The sequence below is a fragment of the Schistocerca gregaria genome, chromosome 1 (assembly GCF_023897955.1).
Source record: "Schistocerca gregaria isolate iqSchGreg1 chromosome 1, iqSchGreg1.2, whole genome shotgun sequence".
Lineage (NCBI taxonomy): Eukaryota > Metazoa > Arthropoda > Insecta > Orthoptera > Acrididae > Schistocerca > Schistocerca gregaria.
The window spans coordinates 404,807,942-404,827,217 of record NC_064920.1 but is presented as its reverse complement, the minus strand read 5'-3'; the positions used below and the strand labels follow the sequence as shown (position 1 = coordinate 404,827,217).

General features: G+C 45.6%; 1 protein-coding gene across 1 annotated transcript in view; it reads left to right on the top strand.

The window, feature by feature from the left end:
- LOC126349411 (sphingomyelin phosphodiesterase 4) overlaps window positions 1-19,276 on the top strand; it is a 169,548-nt gene that overhangs the window by 140,801 nt on the left and 9,471 nt on the right. Inside the window, exon 12 of the mRNA XM_050002427.1 lies at window positions 8,603-9,030. Within this exon, the coding sequence (XP_049858384.1) occupies window positions 8,603-9,010 (408 nt within the window). The 3' untranslated portion in view covers window positions 9,011-9,030. The remainder of the gene's footprint in view (window positions 1-8,602; window positions 9,031-19,276) is intronic.

The window sequence follows — 19,276 nt, the reverse complement described above, 5'->3', positions numbered from 1 at the left end:
AGTGTAACTGCAGCGGTTTCTTCCACCACCTAGCTGAGCTCCGCCAACTTATCAGCCTTCACCCTTTCCTCTGCATTGCTCTGCAGGAAACTTGGTTTCCGGCAATGCGAACCCCCGCCCTCCGTGGCTATCGGGGTTATAATAAGAACCGGGCAGCTTATGAAAGGGTGTCTGGTGGCGTCTGCATCTATGTCCTGAACTCTCTTCACAGCGATTCTGTACCTCTCGACACACCTTTAGAGGCTGTCGCTGTTCGGGTGTGGACGCCACAGGCTGTTACCGTCTGCAGTCTTTACCCTCCACCGGATGGTGTTGTCGCGCAGCATGTCCTGGCTGCTCTGATAGCTCAATTGCCTCCACCAATCCTGTTACTGGGCCACCTTAATGCCCATAACCATCTGTGGGGTGGGTCAGTGGCAACAGGTCGAGGCGCCATTATTGAACATTTATTGGCGCAGCTCGATCTCTCGATCTTAAATGATGGTGCCTTCACACACTTCAGTGTGGCGCATGGCACATACTCCGCCATTGACCTTTCCATCTGTAGCCCTAGCCTCTTACCGTCTGCCCAATGGAGTGTGCATGACGACCTGTGTGGTAGTGACCACTTTCCGATCTTTCTGTCACTGCCACAGCGTCAGTCTTCTGGGCGCCCCAGCAGATGGGCTCTGAATCAGGCTGACTGGGACTTTTTCTCCTCCACTGCCGCTATTGAGCCTCTCTCTAACGATGCCATTGATGCAGTGGTTCAATCGGTCACCACCGGCATCGTTACTGCCGCCGAATCTGCCATTCCCCATTCTTCTGGGTCCCTTCGGCGGCGGTCTGTGCCTTGGTGGTCGCCTGAGATCGCTGAAGCGATTAAAGCTCGCCGGCGGGCGCTCCAGCGTCACAAGCGACATCCCTCATTCGACCACCTTATCACCTTCAAACGGCTGCGTTCGCGAGCCCGCTGCATTATCCGCCAACGCAAGCAGGAGTGCTGGGAGCGGTATGTGTCCACCATTGGCCTCCATGTCACTCCATCGCAGGTCTGGGCCAAGATTCGCCGCCTCTATGGCTATCGGACCCCTGTCAGTGTCCCTGCACTCTCACTGAATGGAGCAGTTTGTACTGACTCTGACGTCATTGCAAACCGCTTGGCAGAGCACTTTGCTATGAATTCCGCTTCTGCCAACTACCCCTTGGGCTTCCGCTCCATTAAGGAGCAGATAGAATGTCGGAGTCTTTCTTTTCGCACTCACCATTCTGAATTGTACAATGTTCCATTCAGTGAGTGGGAATTTCGAAGTGCCCTCGCCGCTTGTCCTGATACCGCTCCTGGGCCAGATAGCATCCACTCTCAGATGCTGAAACACCTTTCAGTGGACTGCCAGCGATGCCTCCTCGATCTTTACAACCGCATTTGGGTCGAGGGTGAGTTTCCGTCGCACTGGCAGGAAAGTCTTGTTGTCCCCATTCTGAAACCAGGGAAAAACCCTTTGGACACCTACCGTCCCATTAGCCTCACCAACGTTCTTTGCAAGTTGCTTGAACGGATGGTGAGCCGGCACTTGAATTGGATACTCGAGTCTCGAGGCCTTCTGCCTCCGTCTCAGGGTGGGTTCCGTAAAGGCCGCTCCGACGCCGACAATCTGGTGAGCCTGGAGTCGGCCATCCGTACTGCCTTTGCCCGCCGTCAGCATCTGGTTGCCGTCTTTTTCGACATGCGGAAGGCGTATGATACAACATGGCGTCATCACATCCTTTCTATGCTTCATGGATGGGGTCTTTGGGGCCCTCTGCCGATCTACACTCTTGGAAATGGAAAAAAGAACACATTGACACTGGTGTGTCAGACCCACCATACTTGCTCCAGACACTGCAAGAGGGCTGTACAAGCGATGATCACACGAACGGCACAGCGGACACACCTGGAACCGCGGTGTTGGCCGTCGAATGGCGCTAGCTGCGCAGCATTTGTGCACCGCCGCCGTCAGTGTCAGCCAGTTTGCCGTGGCATACAGAGCTCCATCGCAGTCTTTAACACTGGTAGCATGCACGAATTGCTCAACACGTGGGGCGTGAGGTCTCCACAGTACATTGATGTTGTCGCCAGTGGTCGGCGGAAGGTGCACGTGCCCGTCGACCTGGGATCAGACTGCAGCGACGCACGGATGCACGCCAAGACCATAGGATCCTACGCAGTGCCGTAGGGGACCGCACCGCCACTTCCCAGCAAATTAGGGACACTGATGCTTCTGGGGTATCAGCGAGGACCATTCGCAACCATCTCCATGAAGCTGGGCTACGGTCCCACACACCGTTAGGCCGTCTTCCGCTCACGCCCCAACGTCGTGCAGCCCGCCTCCAGTGGTGTCGCGACAGGCGTGAATGGAGGGACGAATGGAGACGTGTCGTCTTCAGCGATGAGAGTCGCTTCTGCCTTGGTGCCAATGATGGTCGTATGCGCGTTTGGCGCCGTGCAGGTGAGCGCCACAATCAGGACTGCATACGACCGAGGCACACAGGGCCAACACCCGGCATCATGGTGTGGGGAGCGATCTCCTACACTGGCCGTACACCTCTGGTGATCGTCGAGGGGACACTGAATAGTGCACGGTACATCCAAACCGTCATCGAACCCATCGTTCTACCATTCCTAGACCGGCAAGGGAACTTGCTGTTCCAACAGGACAATGCACATCCGCATGTATCCCGTGCCACCCAACGTGCTCTAGAAGGTGTAAGTCAACTACCCTGGCCAGCAAGATCTCCGGATCTGTCCCCCATTGAGCATGTTTGGGACTGGATGAAGCGTCGTCTCACGCGGTCTGCACGTCCAGCACGAACGCTGGTCCAACTGAGGCGCCAGGTGGAAATGGCATGGCAAGCCATTCCACAGAACTACATCCAGCATCTCTACGATCGTCTCCATGGGAGAATAGCAGCCTGCATTGCTGCAAAAGGTGGATATACACTGTACTAGTGCCGACATTGTGCATGCTCTGTTGCCTGTGTCTATGTGCCTGTGGTTCTGTCAGTGTGATCATGTGGTGTATCTGACCCCAGGAATGTGTCAATAAAGTTTCCCCTTCCTGGGACAATGAATTCACGGTGTTCTTATTTCAATTTCCAGGAGTGTATATCCGCAATTTTCGTATCGTACCTTCCGCATGCACGTCGCGACCTCATATAGTTCCTCCCGAGTCCAGGAGAACGGTGTGCCACGGGGTTCTGTTCTCAGTGTGTGTCTGTTTTTAATAGCTATTAACGGGCTCGCTGCGGCCTTGGGAAATACTGTCTCCACTTCCCTGTATGCTGACGACTACTGCCTTTACTACAGCTCTATTGGCATTGCAGCTGCTGAACATCAGCTACAGGGCGCAATCCGCAAGGCACAGTCTTGGGCTGTAGCGCATGGTTTTCAGTTTTCCGCAGCCAAGACCTGCGTTATGCATTTCTGCCGGCGACGCACTGTTCACCCGGAGCCGCGGCTTTATCTTGACGGCGAGCTTCTTAAAGTGGTGGAGTCACATAGGTTTTTGGGGATGGTTTTTGATGCCCGGTTGACTTGGCTGCCTCATATTTGGCAGCTTAAACAGGCGTGTTGGCGACATCTAAATGCTATGCGATGCCAGAGCCACACCAGGTGGGGTGCTGACCGATCCACTCTCCTACGGCTTTACCAGGCGTTAATCCAGTCCCGTCTGGACTACGGGAGTCTGGCTTATGGTTCAGCATCCCCATCTGCGTTGCGGGTGCTGGACCCAATCCTCCACAGCGGGATAAGCCTTGCGACTGTGCCTTCCGAACCAGCCCTGTGGACAGCATACTTGTGGAGGCAGGTGTCCCTCCACTGCGGTTACGATGCCAACAATTACTGGCTGCTTATGCTGCCCATGTGTTTAGCTTGCTCGGGCATCCAAATTATCGTGTCCTCTTCCCGCAGTCAGTCGTTCATCTGCCAGAACGTCGGCCCCGGTTGGGTTGTCCAATCGCCGTACATGTCAAACAGCTTCTTTTCTGGCTTGGGTGTTTCCCTGTTCCACCTCCTTTCCGGGCCACTCTGCGTACACCCCCGTGGTGTGTGCCTCGCCCTTGCCTTCGGCTCGACTTGGCACATGGCCTGAAGGATCAGTCCCTTCGGAGTCCTTCTGACGCCGCTTTTATTCCATACTGGCCACGTATCAGGGCTCTGGTGTTGTCTACACCGACGGTTCGATGGTTGCTGGTCGTGTCGGTTATGCACTAACTCTAGGGGACCATTCCGAACAACGTTCGTTGCCGGCCGGCTGCAGTGTTTACACTCCTGAGCTGGTCGCCATCTTTCGTGCCCTAGAGTATATCCACTCCTGCTCAGGTGAGTCCTTCGTTATCTGTAGCGATTCCCTGAGCGGTTTACGAGCTCTCGACCAGTGTTTCCCTCGTTCTCGTCTGGTGATGGCTATCCAGGAGTCCCTGCATACTCTTGCCTGTTGTGACAGATCTGTCGTCTTTGTTTGGACCCCAGCCCATGTTGGGATACCCGGAAATGAAACCGTTGACTGCCTGGCGAAAGAGGCCACTAGTGCACCATCTCTGGAGATTGGCCTCCCGGCGATTGATTTGCAGGCACTATTACGCCGCAAAGTTTTCGATTTATGGGACACTGATTGGCGCAACCTGCCCGTGCCAAACAAACTCCTCTGTATCAAGGAGACGACTACTGTGTGGCAGTCATCCATGTGAGCCAACCGTAGGGAATCAGTCGTCCTTTGTCGGCTCCGCATTGGCCACACCCGACTCAAGCACAGTTATTTACTGTGTCGTGAGGATCCCCTGCTTTGTCGTTTTGGGGCGCCCTTGACGGTGGTCCATATTCTGTTGGAGTGCGCCCTTTTAACTGTGCTCAGGCAGACTTTTGCGCTGCCTGATACGCTCTCTGTGCTTTTATCTGACGACTCTTCCATAGCGGACATAGTTCTGCGTTTTATTCGGGCAGGGGGATTTTATCGCTTAATGTAAGTGTGTGTTTTTGTGTTGATTCTGGCCTATGGCCTACGATTTGCCTGATTTTTTTCCTCCGGGGGTTGGCTTTTCCCCTTTTGTTTGTATGGTCGGCCAACAACCGTCACACTGTGTGATTTTAGTTCGTCTTGTCTGGTCTTTGTCTACGTTTCTCTTGTTCTGTGTCGTCTGTCTTATCGTCTGTTGCTCGTTTTTATTCTCTGTGGGTGTTTTTAGTATTTGGAAAAAGGGACCGATGACCGTGGCAGCCTGGTCCCTTTAACCCCCACAAACCAACCAACCGCTGCAGGGGATATTACAAAAACCGCAGCAACTATAATAGCTTGTCAGGTGGAGTTTGTGTCTGTGTCCTGAACCTGGTATGCAGTGAACCTGTGCCCCTTCAAACCCCTCTTGAAGCTGTGGCTGTCAGGATAAGGACAATGCAGGAAATAACTGTCTGCAACATATGTCTTTCTCCAGATGGTGCAGTACTGATTCATCAACTCCCTAAACCTTTCGCACTTTTGGGAGATTTTAACATCTATAACCTTCTGTGGAGTGGCACTGTGCTTACTGGCCGAGGTAGAGATGTTGAAACTTCCCTGTCTCAACTTGACCTCTGCTTCTTAAATACTGGAGCCAGCACACTCAGCCATTGATTTATCCCTCTGCAGCCCAGGACTTCTCCCATCTGTTCACTGCAGAAGCCATGATTACTTTTGTGGTAGTGACCACTTTTCCATCTTCCTGTCACTCCCCAGCACTATTCCCCTGGACATCTACCAAGATGGGCTTTAAACAAGGCGGACTGGGACACTTGCACCTCTAATGTCACTGTTGAATCTCCTCCATATGGTACCATCGATGTGGTAGTTGAGGTGGTCACTAGAACGATCGTTTCTGCGGCGGAAAACACAATCCCTTGTTCTTTACGATGTCCCCGGCGAAAGTCAGTACCTTGGTGCTCGCTGGAAATTGCTGAGGCCATTAAAGAGTGTCAGCGAGCTCTACAGCGACATAAGTGGCACCCTTCCGTAGAGCACCTAATAGCTTTTAAACGGCTCCATGCCTGCATTTTCCAGCTTATAAAAAGATGGAAACAGGAGTGTTTGGAGAGGTACGTCTCGACCATTGGGTGCCATATGTAACCTTCCAAAGTTTGGACGAAGATCAGACGTGTTTGTAGGTACCAGACTTCGATAGGTGTTACTGGCATTAACATCAATGGCGTGTTATCTACCGACACAAACACAGTTGCTGAGCACTTTGCTGAACATTATGCTCGAGCCTCTGGGTCAGAGAATTATCCCTGACCATTTTACACCCTCAAACAGTGGATGGAAAGGAAAGCCCTCTCATTCACTGAACATCACAGTGAACCCTATAATGCTACATTTACGGAGTGGGAGCTCCTCAATGTCCTTGCACATTGACCTGACACAGCTCCTGGGCCAGACCTGGTCCAGAGTCAGATGATGAAACATCTCTTGTCTGACTATAAGCGACATCTCCTCATCATCTTCAACTGGATCTGGTGGGAAGGCATCTTTCCATCACAATGGTGGGAGAGCACCATCATTCCAATGCTCAAACCCAGTAGAAACCTGTTTGATGTGGATAGCTATCGGCCCATGAGCCCCACCAACATTCTTTGTAAGCTGTTAGAACGTATGATAAGACGGCGGTTGTGCTGCATCCTGGAATCACGAGGCCAACTGGCTCCATGCCAGGGTGGTTTCCACCAGGGTTGCTCTGCCATTAATAATCTAGTGTCGCTCTAGTCTGCCATCCGAGCAGCCTTTTCCAGACACCAACACCTGGTTGCCGTCTTTTTTGATTTACGAAAAGCTTATGACATGACTTGGCAACATTATATCCTTGCCACATTATATGAGTGGGGTCTCCAGGGCCTGCTATCGATTTTTACCCAAAATTTCCTATCGCTCCATACTTTCCATGCCTCCCATAGTTCCCCCCCCCATATCCAGGAAACAGGGTTCCGCAGGGCTCTTGTAATGAGTGTATCTCTATTTTTAGTGGCCATTAACGGTCTAGCGGTAGCTGTCTGGCCATCGGTCTCACCTTCTCTGTATGCAGATGCATTTTGTACTGCTTCTCCAGTACTAGTGTTGCCCAGCAGCACCTACAGAGAGCCATCCCCAAGGTGCAGTCATGGGCTCTAGCCCACGGCTTCCAGTTTTCAGCCACGAAGTCATGTCTTGTGCATTTCTGTCGGCGTCATGCCGTTCATCCAGAACCAGAACTTTACCTTAATGATGATCCACTCACTGTAGTGGAGACATATCTATTCTTACGACTGGTTTTCAATGCCCGATTGACTTGGCTATCTCACCTTTGTATACTTAAGTTGAAGTGCTGGCAGCACCTCAATGCCCTCTGCTTCCTGAGCAACACCAACTGGGGTGCAGATCCCTCTATAATGCTACAGCTCTACAGAGGCCTTGCCTTGACTAAGGGAGTCTGGTTTACAGTTTGGTGATGCCCTCAACGTTGCATTTACTCGCCCCAGGGCACCACTGTGGCATTAACCTAGTGACGGGAGCTTTTAGAATGAGTCCGATGACCAGTGTCCTGGTGGAGGGTGGAGTCCTTCCATTGAAGACTAGGTGTGAATCCGAATTACCGCCTTCTTTTCCCAACCACGGCAGTTCATCTCCCGCATTGACGGCCCAGGTGAGGTCATACAATTGCAGTTCACATCCGGTCCCTTCTGTCTGAACTGGAGTCCTTCCCGTTACCATCTCTCCTCGAGTTCCATTCATGTACACCTCCATGGTGTACACCTAGGCCACCGATTCTTCTGAACCTTTCGCATGGCCATAAGGCCTCCGTTAACCCTGCGGCTCTCTGCTATCTCTTTCTCTCGATTCTCAACATTTCGCGGGGCCTCCATGGTCACATGGAGGTGCTGTTTGGGCTTCACAGTCACAAATTTACAGAATGTTTCTTCAAGCAACAGAATAAAAGATGAGTTAAGTGTGTTAGTGCCACACAATAGTACTTAGTAGGAGATTGAATGGTTGTTCTTAATAACTTGAATAAATAAATTAAATATAAGTTCAGTTTCGGGTGCACCATACTCCAACCTACTCTGTGTGTTTGCACTCAAATGCTAATCATTTGCATATTGAAGTTTGCAGTAAGCTTCATGCCAGTTTGAAGTTCATTGCATGCTGCCTCCATTTTGTCACAATTTTAATGACCTCTAGTGTATTAGATTCTTCACATTACTGTGTAATTGCTGTCTCTGTGTTTCGTGAATAATGGTTATCTAGAAAGTGTATTTTAATTAGTGTGTTTCCATTATCTGAGATATGCAGTCTCATACCCTGTTTGTTATATTACAGTTCTAAAGGTGAAATTGTAGAAACATTTGTATCTCTCATTATTTGATGACTTACATCTGCCATTCTTTTCCAAAGGTCAATAGAATATTAGAATGTTGTGTGTGCACACAGCTGTTACAATCACTCTGCCTCTTACGTAAAATAATAAATGTAACTTCTACACGATGTATAGATATATGATATATATGTAAATAGTAACTATTATGACTTACATTTTCTGTTATCATTTGTGATAAAACATAAATGCATTTTTATGTTTCCAGTATGGATCAGAGTTAGCAGAACTGTACCGGAGGCCTGGTGTTGTAGGCAGAGTGATGCAGCGAGTACTCTTGCCACCTCAAACCATTCACTCTTATGAACGTAACACTTCTGGATCTCGTCGGTTTCCTGTTCTTGTTACACAGCAGCTACCACCACGACTCAGTCTTCGACGCCTAGGAAGTCGAGAACTTGTGATCTGGATTTCTGTGGGTGCGCTAGCCTTCAGGTTACGTGGATATCATCTGCTCACTTTTCCTGTTATGGTGTTTATCATATGGATTTTACTGGTTCTACTGCGAGCAGCATTATCGTCTCCAACAGAAAACAGGAATACAGTCAGCAATATCAGTCGCCATTCACCAGATTTGTTGAATGCTCCTGATGGAGCACCTGATGTATCCCCATAACGTGGACACAAAATTTTAAGGTAAATGTTTAGTCTTTGTTATTTATATGTTGTCATACTCTGAGACTTGGGTTCAGTCGAGATTATTGTGCGCTCGAGCTGAAATTTATAGAATCTCCAGTTCTTTTAGGTGTTGTAGAGGTGATAGCTTGTATGTCAAGAACAGTGGTGCAGAAAGGATGGAGTAAGCTCTACCATTTCATGTTGAGTGGCTGTAAAGAAAATGGTTGCATAATGATATATATAATTAAAACATAAATTTCTATTCTTATAATCGCATGACATTAAAATTACAGTGTTTCAACAATGGCTTTGCAATTTATATTTTGCTAATCTATTCTTTGATCATAATGCTTCTCAGTTACTGAAACACACTGATCAGCCATAACACTGTGACATTATGACCACCAACCTACTAGCGACATAAATCCGTCCACGCAATAGCGTCACCACCTGTCTTGTGGTTTCCAGCGACTGGTGCTGATGTGCCAAACTCCCACTCCCACTTTATTATTGAGCTTACACGGAGTTGTTTCACCGATCTTCTTTTCAGGATTGCCGGCTGCAATTGTCTGCCCAACTTCTTCTCTGAAGATAAGGTGCTGTTTTGGAGGAACTTTTTATACTCTTTAAAATAACTCCGTACACTCAGGACTTTTAAACCAATCTCACTGTATTTTCACTTCCTCAAACAAGACACCATATAACTGATTCATTTTTTGTAAGCCCAACAATTACCGGTCCGACAGATACTCTTACATACTTTATAACAAATACAAACTAGAAAGCTAGCAAGTCCACCATCTGGACCTCATGAAAGTAAGTGAATAAGTAAATGTATTTTCTTTTCTTTAACAACATTCAACTGTTCTCAATAATGACTGACGTAACACCGCCATGGAATACGTCTCATTTGCTCCTAGTGATGGGTGTGTAACTTCCGAGGTGAGTGCTGCAACTACCTGCTCATGCCCATCAGCTGCCCAATATATGCCAGTCCTCCACACACACACAATCTTGGTGCAGTAGACACAGTTCCACTTTCACACACTCGTCTTTAAAATAATGTGTTTTCAAGACGGTGGAAATACGAGTGTGTCTAGTGTTTACCCTGAAATTCTCGATGAACTACACCTGGTGAGGACTGACTGTTAGTCACACACACGCATGATGCATGTAGTATCATTGAACATGCTGTCTGTTTTAATGATTTTCCACCGAGCGAGGTGGCGCAGTGGTTAAACACTTGGACTCGCATTCGGGAGGACGATGGTTCAATCCCGCATCCGGCCATCCTGATTTAGATTTTCTGTGATTTCCCTAAATCGCTCCAGGCAAATGCCGAGATGGTTCCTTTCAAAGGGCACGGCCGACTTCCTTCCCCATCCTTCCCTAATCCGATGAGACCGATGACCTCACTGTCTGGTCTCCTTCCCAAAAACAACCAATTTACTGATTTTCCTCATTAAATTGGAGTGAAATTATTACGACTGAACAGTGGAAAATCCAGAATGGAATGCAACAATGTTATGAAAAGGAAAGTTTCTACTAACCGAAGATGTAGTCACAGATAGGCACAACAGAAAGACTGTCACAAATAAAGCTTTTGACCCATACAGGCTTTATCAAAAATAGACAGTGGAGACACACACACACACACACACACACACACACACACACACACACACACACACACACACACACAGTGTGTGTCTTATTTTTGACAAAGGCCTTAGGGGCCGAAAGCTTTATTTGTGACAGTCTTTCTGCTCTGCCTTTCAGTGACTCAGCATCTCTGCTATATGGTGAGTAGCAACTTTCCTTTTTATATTATTGTTGTATTATTAAGTTTGAATAATACTACTTACTTGAATAAAAACTTTTGGACAAGAGAAGTTGCTTCCCCAATATTTTACCACAATTACTTCCTATTTTGAATTCTCAAGACTAGAATTCCAGAGATTGTCAACTCTGAAAATTCTTAAAGTAGTCAAGAGGTACAATTGACGCCATGGCGAAGCTGTCTTGGGTGGTATGACATACTCACCCTGCAGCATGGGAATCAGTGTCCAAGTTGTATATTAATTTTGATAAAAGTCAAAAATTAATCTCTCAAAATAGAGCATAAATGACCGTGGTGTGGACTTTACTAATTTCTCAGGATACAAAGTTCCCTACGAGTGATGACACTCCAAAAAATGTTCTGAGCCGTAGACAAGGGAGAGGTTAAAACAACAAAAAATTAAACATACCTTTTCCTTTAATGAAATTATGTTCGTTCCATAAATGATCTTCATAGCTACATTTCAGGATACATCATCCTCTTGTATGAGATAAAATGTTATCATAATTAATGAAATTTCATACTGTATTCAAAATGGTAACTTACAACAATACCACCAATTAAAGTTCTGCTGCGATCCTACACACTGCAATTCTAAATTAGAAGTAAGTAAGCAAGCCCATAGTAAATATAATGTTCCACATTCTATCCACAGTTTTTATATCACAAGTCAGAGATAATCTCTTTGTCATTGCAGTTGTAATGTGTCTTTGAGCCATATAAATCACTTGCACAGTTATGCACAAACATTTGCCCTGCAAGAGAAAAAGGCTGACACTACAAATGCCCCTTGTGGTAGCAACAAATTTTAATTGCCAATTGCATTTGGTTGCTATCAGTTAAGATATTATGCAGTTTAATTAATTTACTGAGAACGAATAACTATTCTTATTCTTTTCCTTCAGTGTTTGTCCCGCGTGCTTGCGAGGTCCGCTACTTGGGTCCATTGTCTCCATTTCATTTCACTCTATCACAGGCTGCATCTGGGTGGATGTTCATGCATTTAAGGTCTTCATGAATTGTATCAGCCCAATGTTGATTAGGTCATCCTGTGGGTCTTCTGCCATCGACTTCAAGTATGTAACCCGCCTTGGCAGTAGTCATCACCGGCCCATAAAACATACCCAAACCATTGAAGACCACTCTCACGCACCTTGTCTTGGACCAGTGCAACACCAAACTGTTTCCTAATGATGTCATTGGAAACGTGATATAACTAAGTGAGGCCCACTGTCCACCACATCTTTGTTTCCATTACACTTGGCGGTGTCTCAACTGTAGTCAGCCAGCACACACAATCGTACAAGGTGACTGGTCGGATGATTGTGCAATGGATTTTTTATTTTAAATTATCTTTCATCCTGCGGTCGCAAGTGACTCTGGTTGTTGTTCACCACTTCATCCAGGCTGCCTGAGTTCTGGTGTTGACCTCTTTGGTGAGTCGCCCGTCAACAGTGACCGTGGAACCAAGGTACTTAAACTTACTCACACGAGTCAGATCTGCACCATTAATCGTGATAGTTCCCATTTCATGTCTGTCTGATGTCATGTACTCTGTTTTCTTCAAATTGAGGAGCTAACTGTGTTGGGCCAACCGGTCACTCCATTCTTGAATTTGGCTCTGCATGTCCAGCTTGTTTTCTGCTGCCAAAAACACGTCATCAGCATAATGGCCAGTACAGGTTAGCTGTCACGGTGTCCATTACGAGAATGAACAGAAGTGGTGATAATTGAGAACCTTGATAGACACTGACTGTGACGGGAAAGTCCTGCTATAGTCCTGAGGTTGTATGGACGTAACTTCTTGGCTGTGGATAAAGTATCTGCTCTGGCACATCTTGCTGTCGAAGTGCTATCCAGATGAGACTGTGGCACCCGATCAAAGGCCTTTTCGAGATCCAGGAATGCTGAGTTCAGCAGCTTGGCTTTCTCATGATATTTCTGGACTAAGAGTCTTGCAGCATGAATCGCATCAGTTGTGCAACAGTTCTTCACAAATCCAGCTTGGTTTCTGGAAATCTGTGTGATCTCACAGATCTTTTGGTCCAGAACACGCTCAAAGTTTTTCATGGTGTGGCAGAGAACTCGAATTGGGTGGTAGTTGGTGCACTCAGTGGGATTTCCCTGCTTAAAGATAGGTGTGGTGGTGTTCTGTTGCCAATCAGTTGGTGTCTGTCCCTCGTCAGTGATCTTCTTGAAGACTTCCATTTATCATTTGGCTGCCTTCCAATGATAGGAACACCATAATTCTGCTGGAAGATCATCTGGGCCAGTGGCTTTCTCAGGCTTCATTTTCCTCAAAGCATTCTTGACCTCTTTGACTGCAATTTCGGGCCATTCAGCAACATTGCTGGTGGGTATTGGGAGATGAGAAACTCTTCTGTTGAGATCTTCTTGAAGTAGCTGTGCCATCATTCTCTGGCCTTCTTCCAGTCAACTAGTAGATTACCGATCTCATCATCGACTCAGTAGAACCAATGAAAATCTTCGGAATTGCGATGTCGTTCTTTAGCGAGTCAATATAAGACCCACTCTCCTTCACGAGTGTCAAGTTTTGCGTATAGATCAGCATAACATGAGGATTTTGCTGCTATAGCCTATTTTGCATCTCTTTGGGCTGTTCTGTATGCATCCCATCGCTCCAGTGTTTTATTGGCGAGAAATTCATGATACAAACTGTGTGTGTGTGTGTGTGTGTGTGTGTGTGTGTGTGTGTGTGTGTGTGTGTGTGTCATTCCAAAGCCACGTTATCTCGATCAATCCTCTGTAATCCTGGCTTTGTTGTCCCAAGAATTGCATGTGCAGCTTCGTGAGCAGACTCTTTTTAGTTTCTCCCAGCTTTCTTCAACTGTGGTAACTGATGGCAAAATAATTCGGGCTATGATGTCGGCTTCCTTATCCTTGAACTTTCACCATTTGATTCTTGCAGGTCCTGTGCGATCAGTGTGCTTGTATACAAAGTTGTTAAGGCTTTCATGGCCACTTGTTGACAAACTGCCAATTTGCTTCTGTCTTGGGTTCTTCGGCCAACATTCATCTGATGATTTTACTGACGTTTCGCCAGCACGAGTGGCTAGCATTGTCAAAGCTTCACCCTCCATTGCCGGTGGTGAACTGGAGCCAAGCTTGTGGCCGCAGACTATATGTACCTGGCACGCCAACGTCCGAGGGCTTCTCCGCAGTCATTTCCAGTGCGGTTCTCCTCTTGCTACCTGCAACGGTCGTTCGCTGCAGAACGGGAAGCCAGCATCCATTTACCTTAAGGCTTTCCTCTTTCTTGTTGAAGCTGTTCCCCTTTTTGTGTATTTCTATGGCTTCTCTAAACAAGTGAATTTGATAGTGTTTCTCTACAGCCAGAACTTCCATGTCTGTGAATTTTATTACATGGTTGGTCTCACTCAGTGCGTGCTCTGCCACGGCAGATTTCTCCACCTGCTCCAACCTGCAATGTCGCTTATGTTCTTTAATCCTGGTGTTGATTGATCGTGGAGCCATACCGACATAAACTTTTCTGCATGTGCACGGTAAGCAGTATATTCCCGACATTGTAAGTGGGTCCCTTTTATTCTCTGCCGATCTAAGACATTCTTTGATCTTCCTTGTCGGTATGAAAATTGTCTTTACGCAGTGTTTGTGCAACATACAGCCGATTCTGTCCATCACTCTAGGAATGTATGGCAGAAAGGCCGTACCTGATATTTCTTTTCCTGATTTCTTACTTCGAGTGTTTGACTCTGTTACACTTCTAATATAATTTGTGGATCACCCATTTCTCCTCAGAACACTTTCCAGATGTTGCATTTTGCATTTGAGGTGGTACGGCTCACATATTCGTCCTGCTCGCATTATGAGCATATGAATCGTGCCTGCTTTCTGGCTCGGGTGGTGGTTTCTTAGTTTGTGCAGGTATCGGTCCGTGTGTGTCAGTTTTGGTACATGCGATGACCCAGGTTTTCGCAGTCCCTTGTGACCAGTACATCTAGAAATGGTGGTTTATTGTCTTTCTCTACTTCCATGGTAAATTTTATGTTGGTGTGGAGGCTGTCTTAGGAAGTCACCAAAGGTTCTTCACCGTGGCTCCACACAGCGAAAGTATCATCAACGTACCTGTACCACACCTTTTGTTTACAAGTCGCCGAGTCCAGTGCCTGTGCTTCGAAATGCTCCATGAAGAAGTTGGCCACCACTGGACTAAGGGGACTACCCATGGCTACGCCTTCCAGCTGTTCGTAGAAATTGCAATTCCACGTGAAATAGCTTGTGGTGAGACATGCATGGAAGAGCTTTGTGATGTCTTGCAGGAGACTGGAACCGATGTTCTCCAGAGCGTCACTGAGTGGCACTTTCATAAACAAAGAACAGATTAGATGTGAGTCACACTTTTTGAACCATGTTTTTGGAGTTGCCAGATTATGAGGTTCTGACAAATTCTCTTCTCCGAACCCATGCTGGCCATGAGCAATATGTTCTTCCTTTCTGCACTCCATGTACCCATTCAGATCACCAGTGATGATGATATAATCTTATGAGGGCACTTCAGCAGTCTTTGCATCAAGCATCCTCCAAAAGGTGTCCTTGACAGAAGTTGTTTGGCCAGTTTGTGGAGCGTAGGCACTGAAAAAGAGAATTTTTCTGCCATCTGTGATGTAGACAATATTCATCAGGCACTCGTCATATCTTTGCACTTCAGAAATATTACCGTCAAACTTGGATGATACTATAACACCAACGCCACTAGCTGTTTCGCGTGTGCCCTTATACATCAGCTTGCAACCGCATCAGCTAGGGGGAATGCTCTAGCCATTGTACCAGACCCGGAAGACAACATTTCCATAAACAGTCCAGTGTATAATTATTGCTAATTCCCATTATTTTTGGAAAGTAATGAGGATTGCAGATATGCTTGCAGCAGTACCAATCCTCAATGTCCACATCTATTTGAGCTTTCTGTCATAATCCTTTATTCTGATCCTGGCCTTCTCAGTGAGGTTAACCAGAGCTTGTCTTATTTTCTTTTCCCTAGGTATGTCAGTATCATCTGCCTTTGGAGTTTTATCTATGCATTCATTTCTTTCCTTTCTTCTAAACATCAACTTAGCAGGAGTGAATTTGGTTGAGGCATGAACAAGTTTTCATAGATTCCTCTTGTTTCTTAAGACACCAGAGAACTGGATAAAAGCTATGACTGTATGCACCACCATGCTTTCGTGACTCCAGGTTTGTCTTCAAAATCAACCAAATGAGGTAATAGGACGCTTGATATTGCTGCTTTTGTGAATTAGTGAAGTGGAAAGGTTCCTTTAATTTCTTGAGTACTTGATCTGAATATGTAGATACTTTCATTGTGTTCAGTGAAAACATTTTTCGGTCTTTATTATTTGTGATGATCAAGCTTATATGGGCCACATGGCAGTACTGCTCATGTACTCCTTCCTTCCGTATTAAGTCAATCTCCACTAAAGCACCAGCAATACAAAATTTTGCTTTCCCCACTGAGAAGTTGACACTTCCATCCATATCTTGTATGATACTAATGCGCAGGATATAATCAAAGATCAATTTTTCAACAACCAGGATTGTGCATGTAATTGCTGCATTTCCCAATTTCAATTTCAGTTGTGTCTGCATCCTGACACTTGTGGATCTGGTGCTTAAGGCTCCAATATTTCTGCAGTTATCACTGGTGAAATTGGTACTTTTGCTTTTCACAATAGCTTTTGGAACAGGGCGCTTATTATAACATTAGCTGAAACTGCCGTGGCTAATGTTACAGTGACTGGAATTCCTTTGATGGTGGCAGTGATTTCCGACACTGCACAATTGACAAACCTTGTCATACTGATCCTCTCACAATTCTTGTGATAATTCTGTTTCATCGTTGTACCATAGCATCTCCAGTTGCTGGTCATGACCGTTATTCGAATCCCTGACCGCGTCTCTGGGACTCGAGGTGGTCACAATCAGTCTGTTGGGCGCGCGTCTGCCACTTTTTGCATCATCTGTTACCTCTGTAATTATTGGTGTCTACACATGCCAATTTCCCAGCATAGAGACTGCAGCTCATTCTGTTGTTGCTGTTGCAGAAAGTTATTGTTCCAAAACGGACTAGTTGACAGATGTTGGTCATTAGGTTGGACTGGATTGTGCTTTCAATTGCCTCTGTTAAATTTCTTTCTGGCCAGTTGGAAGCCCCTACCATTTCCATTTCCACTGTTGTTCTTCCAACAGTGAAGTCAGTTGAATCTAACAAACAAAAAATCCTCCAAATTTTTGTCTGACACATAAAGGGCAGCTGGAACACCTTATCCTGACGATGTTAAATGTAGTAACTTGGCTTTCCTGTATTTCAGGAACCACTGTAACATTTACATGAAACTTTTACAGGACATTAAACTGTATGTTATGGTTCTACTGGACTACAATAATTCCATTTCAGTCACTGCTTTCGATAATACAATTTTTAATTACACAGTTAAAATTTTGTGTACCATTTTTTACGTTATTCTAAATAATTTTAATTATATATAACATTATAATCTTCTTTTGGTTCAGTAGACTCAGGATATGTATGTTATTACTCCCTGAAAATTTGAATACTCTACTCGAAGTGGTTTCTGAGATTTAGGCGAAAATGCAACAGAAAATGTGAATTTTCGGGAATGGCTTCTAAAGTTTCAAAAGAGTGTAACTCACTTAATATGCACTTAATTTTTTATTTTTAGTCACTCCGAAGCACCCTACACCATAGTGTATTATATCGTCCTCTTGATCTTTTTCCAAGTCTTTTCTTCTTTCTGGACTCCTTAGTGGCCAATTGTGCTGCATACTCTGTATTATCAATGGGAACCTTGTCCATCCATTCAAGTTCTCTGATGCAGTTTGGTCCAGGATTGATTCCCATATGCTGTAGCACTTTCACCCTACCAATATTGCCATCATTAAAAGCAGTAACAGCATCACGACCCCCCCCCCCCTGCCCCCCACTTTAGTGTCTTCATTCCAATAAAAACATTTTTTGGTAAGCGAGTCCATATAAGATTATTGAACGACTCATCGGGATTTTGCCAGACACTTCTTCAGTAATTCAGGATTTGCCAGGTCTCTGTAAATAGGTTTTATGATATCCACGAATGTTGCAGGGATGGAATGTTTATGGCTGTATGAACTATATGAGTACTGGGCATTGCAGTAATTGCACCATGAATCAGGTCCAGGAGGGCAAAGGTGGTGTACTGGTTTTTCATCAGTTGACAGTCTGTGGAAGAAGGTAACATAGCCCATACTGCCTGCTTCATTTTCAACAAATTGTCAGTATTGTTTCTAATGGCCATCCCATAATACTGTTGTAGTTCATCAATCATTTTGTCTGTCAGCCTGCCTCCTATGCTTTCACCATCAGAAAGTTTCTTGTCTCTCAAACTTTGTTTCAACTTCCTCAACCTGGTCCCATCCTTTTCTGGACATGACCAACACATTCCAGTTTTGTGATAATCTTCTCACCATAAGGCTGAGAGGCTACTACACTGTTTATGATTGATAGTCTCCATCGTCTAAGAACTTAGTGTAAAACACTTAACTTTTGTTCACAGGTTGATTAAAAATTTCAATAGCTGCAGAGGCCTCTGTACCACTACTTGTTCCTTCATAATTTCTGTCACAGATGTGCCCTTCTTCATTCCCTGATTTACACTTATAACAATTTTTGGTTAAAATATGGAAATCTGTTACCTTTCCAGCATACACACTCGCCACCATAGCAACAGAATTCTAGAACTGTAGTCGCACTTCTGCAAAGTGCCATGAAAAGCTACTACTGGTATGTCGGTCGTACCATCATTTATTTCAACAGCTTCGTTTGCAGCACCTTTCATTGACTCACATGCAACAGATTCCACAGCAGCTCCAATAAATCCTGCGTACTCGTCAATTTTACAATATTGGCATGGCATATTCATCATGGCACACATTGTTGCTGCTGCAGTGTGTCCTTTGCAAATAGCTCTCAATCCACAAAACCATCTAACGTTTACTTCAAAATAGTTATCTTTACTCTCATCAAAATTCCAAAACGAATGAGTATATTTACAACTGGCACAATTAATGATAAGTTTCCTGGCTAGTCCATTTGATACCTCACTGTCTTCATGTGAACTAACTGGCCCCCCTCATATTTTACAACACACACATTCACTTAACACCCTTGTTAGGATGTGTAAGTTTATCAGAATATAACCTGACCTACAATATACATCACTTTCGTTTTGAGGAAATTGTGCATCACAACATTTTATTTTAATCTTCAAAGCACTGATTGGTGTTTTTCTAGCTACTGATAAGTTTGCCTGTATTTCATTGTCTCTACCTTCACACGCCACATGCTGAACACAGTGTTTCCTTTTATTCGGAAATCTATTACCCTGAAAC